This window comes from Neolamprologus brichardi, chromosome 4 (genome assembly GCF_056152115.1).
Source record: "Neolamprologus brichardi isolate AB-2024 chromosome 4, ASM5615211v1, whole genome shotgun sequence".
Taxonomy (NCBI): Eukaryota; Metazoa; Chordata; class Actinopteri; order Cichliformes; family Cichlidae; genus Neolamprologus; species Neolamprologus brichardi.
This window is the reverse complement of record NC_142107.1, coordinates 4,759,860-4,773,087: the sequence shown is the minus strand read 5'-3', so window position 1 is coordinate 4,773,087 and position 13,228 is coordinate 4,759,860. Positions and strand designations below refer to the sequence as shown.

The following is a 13,228-nucleotide window of genomic DNA, read 5'->3' as shown; positions in this document are numbered from 1 at the left end:
AAAAAAAAAAAAGACCAGATGGACAAAAAGATGTGATGTGAAATTTTATTTTTTATATAAAATACATAAATAAAGCATCTGCAGGTGGCATCAGGAGCATGTGCACATTTTCAGATACACACATGTATGTGTGCAGGACTCAAACACACCGACAGGCATACACCCCACATAATATTAACCAAAATGATGGAAGTTGCAGCCATCTGGGAACAGACTGGATTCTGCCTGCACCAGTGCCAACATCCAACAGGTCACATGATCACTAGAAGCACCGCAGCAGTTTAGTTTGACGGCGCCGGCTGCAATGATTTTAAAAAAGTGCTTTAACAACTCAAAGATTAGCAGAACCAGAAGTCACGATACAATGCTCGAGCTCTCCCATTTCAGAGTTCTGTCCCAATAAGGAATCTATTTGAAAAGCCTAAAGTTTTAAACCTGTAGCATTTTAAATATCATGCATTTACTTTTTCAAATGTAGGTACACATTCTCTATTTTTTTATTTTGGAAAGAAATATCTTCTTTCTTCTGATTCTCTCCAGAAAATAAACATTTGACAAGTTAAATGCAGCCTGTGATGAAGAGAATACAGTATTGTTCAGTTTCAGAAACTCCCGACCTTCACCAATTGCACAAACATCTGTCCTCAAACATTACAAAAAAAAAACAAACAAGACTTTTCTCTGACCTTGACAAGATTTCTTTGGCCAAATAAACGTGACTGTGTTACTTTACTTAAATTACTGTCCAACATGCTCTTAACAGGATCAGGAGGTGAGAGCAAAAGTATACAATATGATGAGAGGAAAGGGAATGACCCCATTTCAGCCAAGGCGCACAGGGTAGACACTCACACTTCATGAAAAATATATAATATATAAAATGACATTCCTCAGAAAAACTATTATAGTGCTGTTTCGTGTTCAGTCCCTCAATGACGACGAGAATACACACTAGTCCCTGCCTTAAGCTGCGTGAAGGAGCGCCTCCTGTAGCAATGAGCGCCTAGCCCTCCCCCGCTGACGACTGTCGACCATGCAGCACGAGCCACGTGAAAGCAGCAGAACAGATTGATATGTTAGATGGTGCAGCTCCCTTAGGTTTTCATAAAGCCCATTTTTATCTCAAAACATAATTCTTTAATTCAGACTTGCTAAGAAAATAAAAAAAGCTTGGGGGGAAAAAAGGGGAGGGGGTAATTTGCAGTCTATATCAGATACTTAGCAGCCAGCAGCCACTTGACCAAAAAGGCTGCTGAGCATGGATGGAGGGGAAGGGTCTCGGGTAAAGCTGGGATAGATTTCTGTAGCGAACTCTCTGGCAGTGTGTGCACGTGTGTGTGATTGGAATAGTGTTTGGCCTATGCAGGGGGAGTTTTGAAGGGTCCCCAGGCGTGGAAGCAGCGCGTGAAGCAGTGAGGCTCGTTGCCCTTCCTCACCAGCCGAAGCTTCCTCGGTTGTTCGGTTTCCTTGGAGCGCATGTGCTGGATGTAAACCTGAGAGGGAGGAGGAGGAGTTACAAAGATGTGGATAACACAAAGCACGCACACAGAAAGTGCACTCCCCCTACTCACCTGGCAGGCTTTGAGACTGAGTTTGATCTCCACCTGGCTAGTCTGGGTACCAACCCACATGTACACCTGAAGGAAAAATGATATCAAGTATGATGATAAAATCTAACAACGCCCATCAACACACCAATCCTTAACCGTTTCTACCTCTTTGCCGTTATCCAGCAACATGATGTCATCATCAGCCAAGTCATCCTGGCAGAAGTCTGAGCACTTCTCTGACACGGAGAAATAACCTTTCTCGTTTGAACACCTGAAGCAGAAGAGTAGAGGGGAAAGGAGGAAAACGCCACAAAGACAGAACCAATGTGATGAGTGAAAGAGAAAAGCAGCCGTTTCATACTGTAATGTGTAAAAACACGAACAGTTACTCACCGGAAGAGACGAGCGTGTTTCATGTACTCTGCGTCTTCATCATAAGGTTTCTGAGAACCAATGCCGACCCAGAAGAAGTTCTCTGGCTCCTCCCCTTCATTAATCACCTAGGAGACACATTAATGATGGTGCTGTGACTGCTTTTTTCACTGCTGAAGGCACACAATCTTCTTTAGAGAGTTTAAAAGAGAGGCCAATGCTTCCATTAGTCACAAGTGAGTCTCTCATTTCCTGTATGATCATTTTTACCCACACACCTGCCGAGCTGCTGAGGGGGGGAAACTGCCAAAAGCTGCTACAAACAAGTTTTTGGAGCTAAATCTCAAAGTGACAATGCTGTGAAGTTTCATCACTGTCGAGGAGACGTATGAAGCAGTCTCAGAAAAAATAAAGATTCATTATCTTGCTTTTCAGCGAGGATGGATTTTGTTTTATCGAATGACTCATAATGCCAGCAGCTGTCACGTCCCAGCTTTTGAAGAAGGCCCCTGTGTGTTGGCTGTTTGGTAGCCTACTTTCAGAACTTGCTAATTTGTCTGACTGCTATGACCCATTATACAAAACTGTTTCACACAAACTTTTTTTAAAAGAAGGTTTGTGGGCAAATCTGGTAAAGGCCTGACTTTTTGTTTTCCTCTTTCAAACACACGACACACAAATAGGTTTCCATAGCAACTGCTGGGTGTAGTTATTTGTGAGTCCTTAATAAGATAATGTTACAGTATATAGTATACAGATTTTGCCAACACGGGAAGTTATAGACTGCCCTCTGGTGGACAAACTGCAACATCAGCACCCGTAACATGGCTGAAGGGTGTTCCTCCTGCGTCTTTCTCACTTCTACAGATGCTGATACAGATAAATAACAAATATCAGCCAGGTTACGAAGAATTAAAGACTAAATTGAAATTAAATCATGTTATATAATGTAATGGAACATGTAATAAATCAAGAATTTATAAAAAGGTATCTGCTGTGTAAGCACTGAGCAGCTGTAATAAAGGATGAAAGCACTTGAACTCAAAGGTTAAGTGTGCAGAGAGGTTTCTACTTGACTGTATTTGATGTGTGCAGAATAAATAAATAAACACTGGCAGGTACCAGTGGTCCCCCTCAGCCTCCCAGTAGACACACCTACGGTGCTAATTTCAAACTCCTATTTTGCCTTTCTCTTGAGTTACCGCAGTCACAAACTTGGGTGCCTACACCGCCTGTCTGTCTGTCTGGAAGGGTGACGACAATACCCGTGAAGATCCATGCCTGCACATGATCTCACCTGCTTGCTGTACGTGTCGTCAAACATGCTGTTCATGATGTCCTCGGCCAGCTTTCCTTCATCGGGATCGGCGGCTCTGCCCACCCAGGTGTAAACGATGCCCTGATTATCTGTGCTCTCAAACGGTACCTGCAGAAAGCACATTTTGGGATTGGATCCACATGAAATCATGCTTTGTCTTTATTAAGTTGCTTGAATGAGAGAAGTTCTTTTATTTATATCCAAACCTTGAGTATGTAGCAGAACTCAGAGTTGAGATTGCTGGAATCTGTACCAATCTGGATGGTTCTAAGAGAGAGATGGAGGGTACATGTTTAGCTTTTTTTTTTTTTTTTTTTTTTTTTTTTTTTAAAAAGATCTTTCTGGGCGAGTGAAAGCTAACATGCATCAAAACATTCAAACTTTTCTGAGGACAAAAGAAGCAGGTTTTGCATGCCTGGTGCAAAGTGCGCTGCCATTGGTGCGTATGTGGTAGAGGGAGGGCTGGGCAGAGTCGGTGTTCTGTTTCCTCTTCCCTTTGTGGATGATGAACTTCCTCTTAAAGTGGGACAGGAACTTGAGGTTCTCCTGCTGCTGAGTCATACGCACCACCTAAACAACAAAACAGGACGTGACTGTCATTGTGATGCTGATGTAAACGGATGTAGTGTGATAAACATTTCTTTCTTATTTTAGAAAAACAAAATTCCAGAAACTAGATTAAACTCTTTGCTCGTACTTGCAGTTTTCCAGGGAAAAGACTCTCAAACTTCTTCTGCAGGGAGAAGGTGAAGGTGAGCCAGCCCATGTTGGAGGCCTGCCTGCCCTGCCAGAAATAAACTACACACTGGAAGTCCTCCTCAGGCTGTTTGTCCTCCTCCTCCCCATCTCCCCCTGCTCCCTGCTCACCCTCCTTCTTTTCCTTCTCTTCATCCTCGTACTCCACAGGCACCCAGTATCTAACAAAGCACAGAAAGTCACCAGTAAAATGACATTTTTTCTTTATCTTTGAAATCAATTCCAGCATTACAGCCCCAGAAAGACTTGTCTACCTGCAGAGGAAGACATAACAATCTTGGGTGTAGAAGTGCCCAAACTCCTCCTCAGGGAGGCGAGCAAACTTCTTTCCCTCCAACACAAATCCTTCCATGCCATCCAGGTCCTCGTTCCACTCCTCCATCAGCTGTTCAGCCTACACAGGTAATACCGTAAATATGTGAGATGTAAATACAAAGTCAACAACAATCAAAGGTAGAAATCAACTGCACTGCGTTGTTACCTCAGTGAGGGGCATGGGTGGCTGCCTGGGAAGGAAGAGAGCTGTGAGGTCAGCTTTCATCTGGTCTTTCTGCTCTGCATCCTTCTTCACCTGAAAGAAGAGCACAGTTTAACTTGTGCATCAAAAAACCAAACCAAACCAAAAACAAACAAAACCAAAAACAGTCTGATCCTGGTCAGCTTGTGTCACTGACCTTGCCCTGCAGATTATCCTTCTGTTGCACAGTCTCCGCTGCTCTGGTGTAGTCCACCTTCAGAACATCATCCCAATTCTTAAACTTGGACTTGAAAACCTGAGGAAGAGGATGAAGCAGAGGAGAGGTTAAGCAGGAAGAAAATAGTTTTAAAGAGTGTAGAATAAAAAGTAACAATGATATTTAAACAGTATTCAACTGCAGTGGCTTCAGTAGATGTTTACCTGGCACTCTGTGCCCTCCAGGTTGCGGGTGACACATGCGTGTTTGGGCCGGTGCAGCATGGAGCACAGCTCCTGGCCAAGCTTTAAGGCGGCGGCTCGGACGAGACGGGGAGACTTCCTCCCGATCCAGATGAAGACGTCAGACCAGCAGTCCAGGATGTAAACGCACTTTGTGTCCAGCAGGGACTGCAACTGAGGAAAGGGGCAGACATAGAAGGAAAGGAGGGTGAATTTATGGAGTGCAACATGAAGGGAAGAAAGGTGAAACAGGACTTTACTGCTGCTCATTTGCAGCAGATGGACGTACCAGTCTGAGCTCTGGCAGGACGTCCAGTTTGACCTTGTGATCTTTGTGCTCGACTGAGAGCTTGTAGTTAATCTGAGGCAGCTCCAGGTAGCCAAGACCCAAGCCCACCTAGAAGAGAGATTAAAAAGTAAAAACCACTGATGAATCTTTGCTTTGAGTCTTTCTCATATCTGAGTAATGTCTAAGAGCTGTAAATTAAATATGGGCTGTCATGCAGATGATTTTTCAGGCTACAGAAGGGTTACCTGACATAAACAAACAAACAAACAAAACAAAACAAAACAAAACAAAAACCCATGCAGCTTCAGGTCTGCATCCCCTACAACACTGACCAACACGCTTTACACTTGTGCCACCTTAAAACTTAATGTGAAGTTCAACTAAAAGATATACACAGCATGTAAACATCAATAAATATTTACTTTATATAGTTTAGGTCTTATTGGAGTGAAGTCATCTGGCACATGTTTCTTGATCTCCTCCGGCTGCCCTCCCAGCGTCTCCCAGAATCCTGGAGGCTCCTGGTTGTGCATGAGGGTGATGATCTCTGCCTTCCCCTTACGTTCGTTCTTATTTATCTTTTCAGCAAATAACCTGGAGGATGACAACAAATCACATGACATTTCACCAACTTTCTGGGCTGTAATAATCGGTACAGTGTCTCTAACACCGTCGGTTAGCGTCTCACCTGGCCTTCGTGGTGGCGCTGAGAGTAGCGTTGGCTCCTCTCCAGATAAAGATTTCCAGGCCTGAATCCAACAGGAAGACGAAGCTGCCGAAAAGGAAAAACGCAGGATGTTATGGACACAATGCTCCGAAGTTCCAATAGGAGTAATTAAAGCTTGAAGATAAGGATATAAAGAGGATGATGATTGTGTGTCAACTGTGCTGAAATGTGAAGAGAGCTGGTGGGTGTCAGAGAGTGTAGCAGCAAGAGTGTGTTCAAAGTCACCGTGGATCGAGGGACGAGGCCTTTACAGGAACAGACTCCAGTTTGATGTTTTTCTTGCCGTAGACTCTGTACAACCTGATAAACACGTGAAAGCATTCGAGCCTGTTAAAGTGCTCTGAGCCTGAGCAGACGCAGTACTTTGAATTTACAGCTGACACACAAAATTAGGCTCAACATAAAGATGTGAGCAGCTGTTTAAAGCTAACGTGTTTCTGCACATTGCAATGAGTCATTTTCTAAGTAAAAAGGTGCTCCAGCCTACCTTAGTGGATACTGTGTCTCTTCCACAGTGTAAAATCCACTGGCTGTTCCTCCCTCGATGTAGGAGATGTCATTGTTAAAAACCTGCACACAAGAGAAGGTCCTTTATGACAGCACAAAGCAAATAACTGCTCACACGGGTACGTGTAGTTGTTTTAATGTTTCTACATACGGCAGTAAACTCGTCGCTCTCGTCTCCCATCTCTTCCCTTATCGTCCTGCACTCTGCTCCCAGGAAATTTCTGAGGTTGACTGCATGGATGGCAGAACCGGCCTTCTTGTCCAGAGTGGCTTCCTGACCAATCCAGTAGAAGATCTGCCAGTTTAATGCCCCATTGTCATCCAGATATGTCTGTAATTGAAAATTGTAAGATTAATGACTGGAATATTGTTTATACTGCACATTACCATGACCAAACAGACGAGTTTCTCCCGCTTTGTTTCGCTGATCAGACTCCTCTGAGGCAAACACACTTAAATGACACGTTACCTTGAGGATGATGTAACAGTCGGCCTCGTAGAACTTGCCGTGCAAAGCTTCGTCCACTTGTAGGGGAATGAAGTTCTCTATCTGCCACACTGTCACACCTGGAATCTGGAGAAGAAAAACAACAGAAATATGTAAGGTTACATTTAGTTTAGACCTCTAAACTGTTGACTGACCACATTTCTGTCCCATTTCTGGAGGGAAAATTGGACAGAAAAGGATTTTATTATGTGTAAACATTAAGGGAGGATGTGGCTCAACAGGGGGTTTGATCCCCAGTTCGCCCAGTCTGCATGTCCTTGGCAAGAAACCCCGCCTAAAACTGCCCCCAGCTGTGTCGGAGTGTGGAGAGAAAGCCTTCTGAGAGAATGTGAAGTGCAGCATACAGCACTCTGAGGAGCCAGCAGGACTCCATGTGATGCAGACTGTAAACACAGTCATTTAAACACAAATAGGAAGTAGGAGTTGCTGATTGTTGTAGTTAGGTGTTTTTTTAAGGCCATTTTGACTGGCTGTAGTTGAGCGCGCGCACACGCGCGCACACGCGCGCACACACACACACACACACACACACACACACACACACATTACCTGCCCCACATCCTCCATATAGAACTCCGAGTAGTCCAGCTGAGGCTTCTCTAGGCTCTTGTCCCAGCGCCGGACTTTTAAATCACCATATTTCAAATCCCCGTTTTCCTGCAAAATTAAAGGATTTCTTTGTAAGGATTACGCAGCCATTTCTTCTACCAGTCGTTTATATTTCATCTAAACATAATCTAAAGACATTCACACGACAACAATTACTTAATAGAGCCGAATAACCTGGCTTTAAGTTGGAGTAGGCTGATCTTACTCACTTATCAGATTACTGTAAACCTTAGGCCTTGATTATACTCTGCTGTGGACACAGACAAACAGTTGGAGACCCAACAGCTGAGCATTCATTCCTACCATACGAAGTCCAACGCCTGGACCACATGTATAGTTGGTACAGTGTCATTAAATTCTTGGCAGATAAGTCCAAAAAACAGACATCCATACTGACCATTGAGCTCACTGTCTGATGATTACATTTAAATCACGTGGATCTGAGTGGACCTGTGGACGTGTGAAGCATAACCCCAGCTTTAGGTGTGTTTACACCACAAGGCTGCAGTAATCTGAGGGAACCACTGCGGGTTGTTATCTATATCACAAATCATGATGTCATCACGTTACCTAACAACCACCTATCAATAGGTTTAAAATACCCTTCTGTTGTATTTACTTATCCTGTATAACCTTACCAATAAAATCTAAGTCATAACCACCTAACGTTATTCTGATGCAATCATGTTGCTTAGTAACAACCTACCAAAGGGCTAAAACAACTCATTTATAATATTTATGCACCTGCAAAACATTTATTGCTAACCTAAATAGCACATTTTACACATATTTAACAAATGAAATTAATTTATATCCACAATACTTGCATGTTACATAATATATTAAGACGCCATCATGTTGCCTAGCAACCACCTAACAACTGATTAATGACTAAACTCACAGGCCAAATAATCCTGAAGCATTACTAGTAAATTTAATTCCAACAGCTTCCAATAACATGAATAATAACTGTCATGCAGAACTTAAATCCCTATTTCTTCTTTGTGAAGTTCCAGGATCTGTTTGATGTCCTTAACTTGTCTTTTGCCTTACCTCCAAATTCTTCTTCTCATGTGCGACATCACTCATGCCCTTCAGCACTTGCTTTGCCTGATCATCCTGAGAACAGTCCTTCCTCCTCCTCAGTCGCATCCTCCTTGCCATGGGATCCCGGGGGCTGGCTCCTGGACAAATGTGTACAAAGATGCAGATCTGAGCCTCCAGGAAATAATCAAGATGTATGCAAAGAAGGAAACAACAAAACATACTGTTGTTACCAATACATTCATTCATATTTAGAAGCTGTCTTACCTCCTCCTGCGGCTGCAACGGTAGCAGGGGAGGCTCCGGCCAGACGGAGCTGGTTCTGTAGGGAGAAGTCAATGTTGTACCACTCTGCTGCGCGGTCGACTGGTTTAGGAGGCATCACGAGGTTGGGGTTCTCACGCACATCAAGCACCTACAGAGAGAGACGGGAGTGTGTTTGTGAGTGCGTTTCAGGCAGAGATTCTTTTCCTAAATTACAGCAGGGGGAAAAAAAAAAGGCATATTTAATGAACCATTTGTTTGTTACAAGGTCAATCATGATTCTAATTTGTTTAAGCAAAATACCATTACATAGTTCCATCTCATTACATTCACTGCTCAAACTTCTTCCTGGACTGTCTCTTCAGTCATGACTCAAGCTTGCTGGGTTTTTTTTCGCCAATAAAAGGATCACAACCACTGTTATGCTCTATTTAGCCAAATATTACAAACATTGTGTGTAAAGGTACTTTAATTCTAAAATAATCTGATTACTTTACTAGAGTACTGTACCTCTAAGTCTGTCAAGAAGTGGATAGCCTCAGGTAATGTAACCAGACGGTTTTTATTCAGCACCAGCTTCTTCAGCTTGCCACACCTGGACAACACAAAAACACAAGAAGCTTTAATATTTCTTGGTGTAAACTGGAATGAGCAATGTAAACTAAATTATTTTAAGTGTCAGCTGATTGCCCAAAAACTGTGTGTTTGTTTATGGGTTAAACTGACCTGCAGAGTCCCTCAGGGATGAGTTCCAGGTTGTTGTTAGCAGCCATGAATTCAGTGAGGTTGGACAGTTTGCCCACTCCGGGTGGAACCCCATCAAAGTCCAGTTTGTTGGAGTTGAGGTACAGCTTCTTCAGTTTGGACAGCTTACAGATGGCAGACTGGTTGGAGAAAACAAAACCAAACTTTATATTATGGGAAATTCCACATGAAATACATTTCTTTTTCCTGTGTCTCCGCTTCCCCTCTGCAGGATACTAAAGCAACAAATTCGTTTCTGCTTGTGCTTCTAATGTTAGTTAACAGAACAGAATAGAAAAATGGCAGCTGCCTGCTCATGGTCCTTACAGGCAGTGAGGTGAGCTGGTTGCGGCTTAGGTTAAGCGTCTCCAGCTGGGTCCACTGGTCGATGCAGAGCGAGAGCTCAGAAATCTGATTACTGCTCAGGTTCAGCCTCTTCAGACTGCTCAGTGAATACAGGCACTCTGGTACTCGAGTCAGGTCGTTACATGAAAGATCAACATCTTGGAGGGAGAAAAGAATAGAATATAAAACAGAGAACACATGTTTGCAAAACACCGATAGGTGTGTGTGTTTATGGTGTTACCTGCTAATTGTGTTAGTCCCTCCAGGCTGGTGGGCATGTTGCTCTGTGTTCTCTGGGTGTTCCTCAGGTGCAGAGTCTGTAATGCCACCATTGCTGGGAGCTGACTGCTCAGACAATAAAAGAAGAAGCACTAAAATCAGTAAGGAGGTTTAAAAGATAAAATCATCCTTTCTGGATGTTTGTTTAAAGGTATAACATGACTGGTAAATTAAACAGAGGTTGGCAAAAAATTATGCAATATTAAATCTTTTTTTTACCGCAACTGGGCATGCATCAGCGGGTTGTTGTTTAGAATCAGAGTCTGCAGGTGCACCAGGCGTCTCATCTGGGGTGGCAAGCTGTCCAGCTTGTTGTCACTCAGGTCCAGATACAGCAGATCTGTCAGATTGATGAACAACTGGTTGGGGATGGAGTCGATGCTGTTGTGGCTCAGATTGAGCACCAGCATGTTCTTGCTGTTCTCCAGGTCCCTGGGGATCTCTGTCAGCTGATTGTAGCTCAGGTCCTGGTGGAGGAGAAAGTGAATAAATAAAGCAAAAGCAGCGGACTGGAAGCAAATGATTCATCCTCAAAATGTTAGTGTTAAATTTAAGGGTGTGTTGAAAGTGTGAGATAGTTAAGAGACGTTTGTGTACCAGCACAGAGAGGTCATCGAGCTGAAAGATGTCATCTGGGACTCCAGAATTTTTCAGATTGTTGGCTCTGGCTACCACTGCCTGCAGACAGAATTTAGAATACTATATTACACACTGGTGTACAAAGAAAGAAGCAATCATGTGGCAGGAGCTCTGTTTTTTAATGTATGGGTGGAACATCATTTCCATTTTTTTTATTTTTTTTTAAAGGCATGCGGTTTTTATGTTTTTTTAGTTACCCGTAGATTTGGTAAGCTGGACAGTTCCCCATGTAAAGTGGTCAGGTTGTTGTGACTGACTGAAAGGTGCTCCTAAAAAAGGGAAAATACACACAGACACATGTCACTGCTAAACTTTGGTCTTCACAAGTCATGAGAATACAGGGTAAGTGTGTGTGTTTCACAAGTAAATCAATCTGCTGATTGCACCCTTGTAGTTACCTGCTCCTATCAGATTAAACACTTCTATGTTTTGACTTCAAACACAGTTTAAACTTGTTCATGTGACCACAAATACAAAGTGAATCCAGCAAGGACAAAATGAAAATATATTTGAGCTTTGATCTATGCCTCATCTCCTGTATAAATAATTTTCTTGCACGAATATCTACCTCACTTGATAAAATAAACAGTTCCTTGATCCTTTTATCTTTGGAAAACTGCACAGTACAGATGTAAAACAAAAAGACTGTGGCCATTACAACGAGGTCTACTCACAAATTCTTATTTAAATGGAATTTTAGATGCACATACACACACATAATGACATAAATGACTTCACGTATGAAGATGCTCCTAACTAGTCAGGATGTCTCACCAGCTTCTGCAGAGAGGCCAGCTCCTCTGGGAGGTAACACAGTCCTGTCCTGTTCAGTTTCAGCCATCGCAGGCTGCTCATACACTTAACGTGCTCTGGGAAGTATCCACCCTGAGTGAGATGACACAAAAATACATGACTTTTGACAGCAACGATGCAAGAACTGACTTTGTTATAGTGCAGGGGGGCTGAATTTGTCAGCATTTACCAAAGTACTGAAACACCTGAAACAAAATCCCAGGTATGCTACCAGAGAAAGATTATATTTTAAAACAACTTCCCCCAAAAGATACTCTAACAATTTCATTGCCAATTATAGGAACGAACTGCACTTTAATGTTCAGGTTGCATAAAGAGTGACAGTAGTATATTTGCATACAAATGGGCAGATAGCATTAATCTTGATTTTTTTTTTTTTAACAGATGAAAAGTGCACACATCAAGGAAGAGAAATGCTAGGGCTACATATGCTAAAGCATTTGGAATATAAGGAAATGATCTCTTCATGTACTGGCAGATTTCAATCAAAAGCTACCGGTCGACTAACAGATAACTCAGTTGTTTAAACAGCATATTTCCAATACTTTGACGGGGATACGTAAATAGTTGTGTGAGGACAAATACATGCCAGGTGATCGCAGCTGTCAATCGGGCTGCTTTTTCCACTCTCCCAAAATAAGCTCACAAAAGGGTGTCACAACCTAAAATCAACAGCAAGCTCTATTAGTTAGCTGACGCTGTTTGTCCACTTCGCTTTCTGACAAGTTACAACACGGAGCTTGGGCTTCTGTAACATTTAGTTAGCCATAAGTGTGGCTAGATTACTTAGCTAACATGACGGTGAAAATAAGACCTGGCTCATCAACAACTTCACAAAAATAATATTAACGCTAGCTGACGAGCTAAAAATATATACCATTCGCAAACCAACACGTCAAATAAGAACTGTGTTAACCACCAAACTGGGCGGTGGTGGCTGAGAGCAGACTGTGTCACTCTGACAACTGGCTAACGCCCAATGCTAGTAACGTTAAGCTAAGCTAGTTTATAGCTAGCCCTGCCGTTTGTTGCTCTGAGAATGACTGAAGTCGCTCCAGCTACGCTAACGTCGTATTTACTAAACATCGGAGGGTGTGAAAGTCAGCGAATGCTGTTTAAAAATTCTTACTTTAAAGTCGTTTCCACTGAGGTCTACCCCCCGTATAAAGGGAAGAACTCCGGTGGCAGCCATTTCTAACTATTTGATGTCTGCTGCTCTATTTTGGTCAAAAGAGGGTTGTGGCTGAAAAGACTACTGTTTCTTTTTCTTATCCTTTTTCCGTGTCGCAAACCAACGCGATGAGTGGCATGTCGCCACCTAACGTACACCCACTGAGTAACAGCTGTCCCAAGCCTGGATGAGTGGAGTACCAGGAAGGGCATCCAGGAAAAAATCTTCGCCAAATCTAATACGCGGATCATCAAATGATTAAATCCCCAAAATTGTGAAATTGCTGCAAAAACAGTCAAAAAAAAAAAAAAAAAAGTCAAACACAACCTCAATAAATACATAAGAAGGTCAACAATTAAAAAGTGAAAATCTAAAGA

General features: G+C 42.7%; 1 protein-coding gene across 1 annotated transcript; it reads right to left on the bottom strand.

Annotated features, from left to right (window-relative positions):
* Nucleotides 1-37: 37 nt before the first annotated feature.
* On the bottom strand, nt 38-12,968 carry flii (FLII actin remodeling protein). The gene is made up of 31 exons (XM_006798018.3): nt 12,810-12,968; nt 11,642-11,752; nt 11,065-11,136; nt 10,826-10,906; nt 10,448-10,695; nt 10,191-10,294; nt 9,932-10,107; nt 9,587-9,744; nt 9,371-9,455; nt 8,864-9,011; nt 8,606-8,736; nt 7,493-7,600; nt 6,905-7,009; nt 6,587-6,766; nt 6,416-6,498; nt 6,154-6,228; nt 5,890-5,973; nt 5,624-5,795; nt 5,202-5,309; nt 4,895-5,086; nt 4,671-4,769; nt 4,478-4,567; nt 4,251-4,390; nt 3,938-4,157; nt 3,656-3,810; nt 3,447-3,507; nt 3,220-3,348; nt 1,944-2,050; nt 1,716-1,821; nt 1,572-1,637; nt 38-1,493 (listed from the first exon to the last, which is right to left on the bottom strand). Exons 1-31 carry the CDS (start codon nt 12,870-12,872, stop codon nt 1,359-1,361), a joined length of 3,792 nt encoding a protein of 1,263 aa, XP_006798081.2. The 5' UTR covers nt 12,873-12,968; the 3' UTR covers nt 38-1,358.
* Nucleotides 12,969-13,228: the final 260 nt, after the last annotated feature.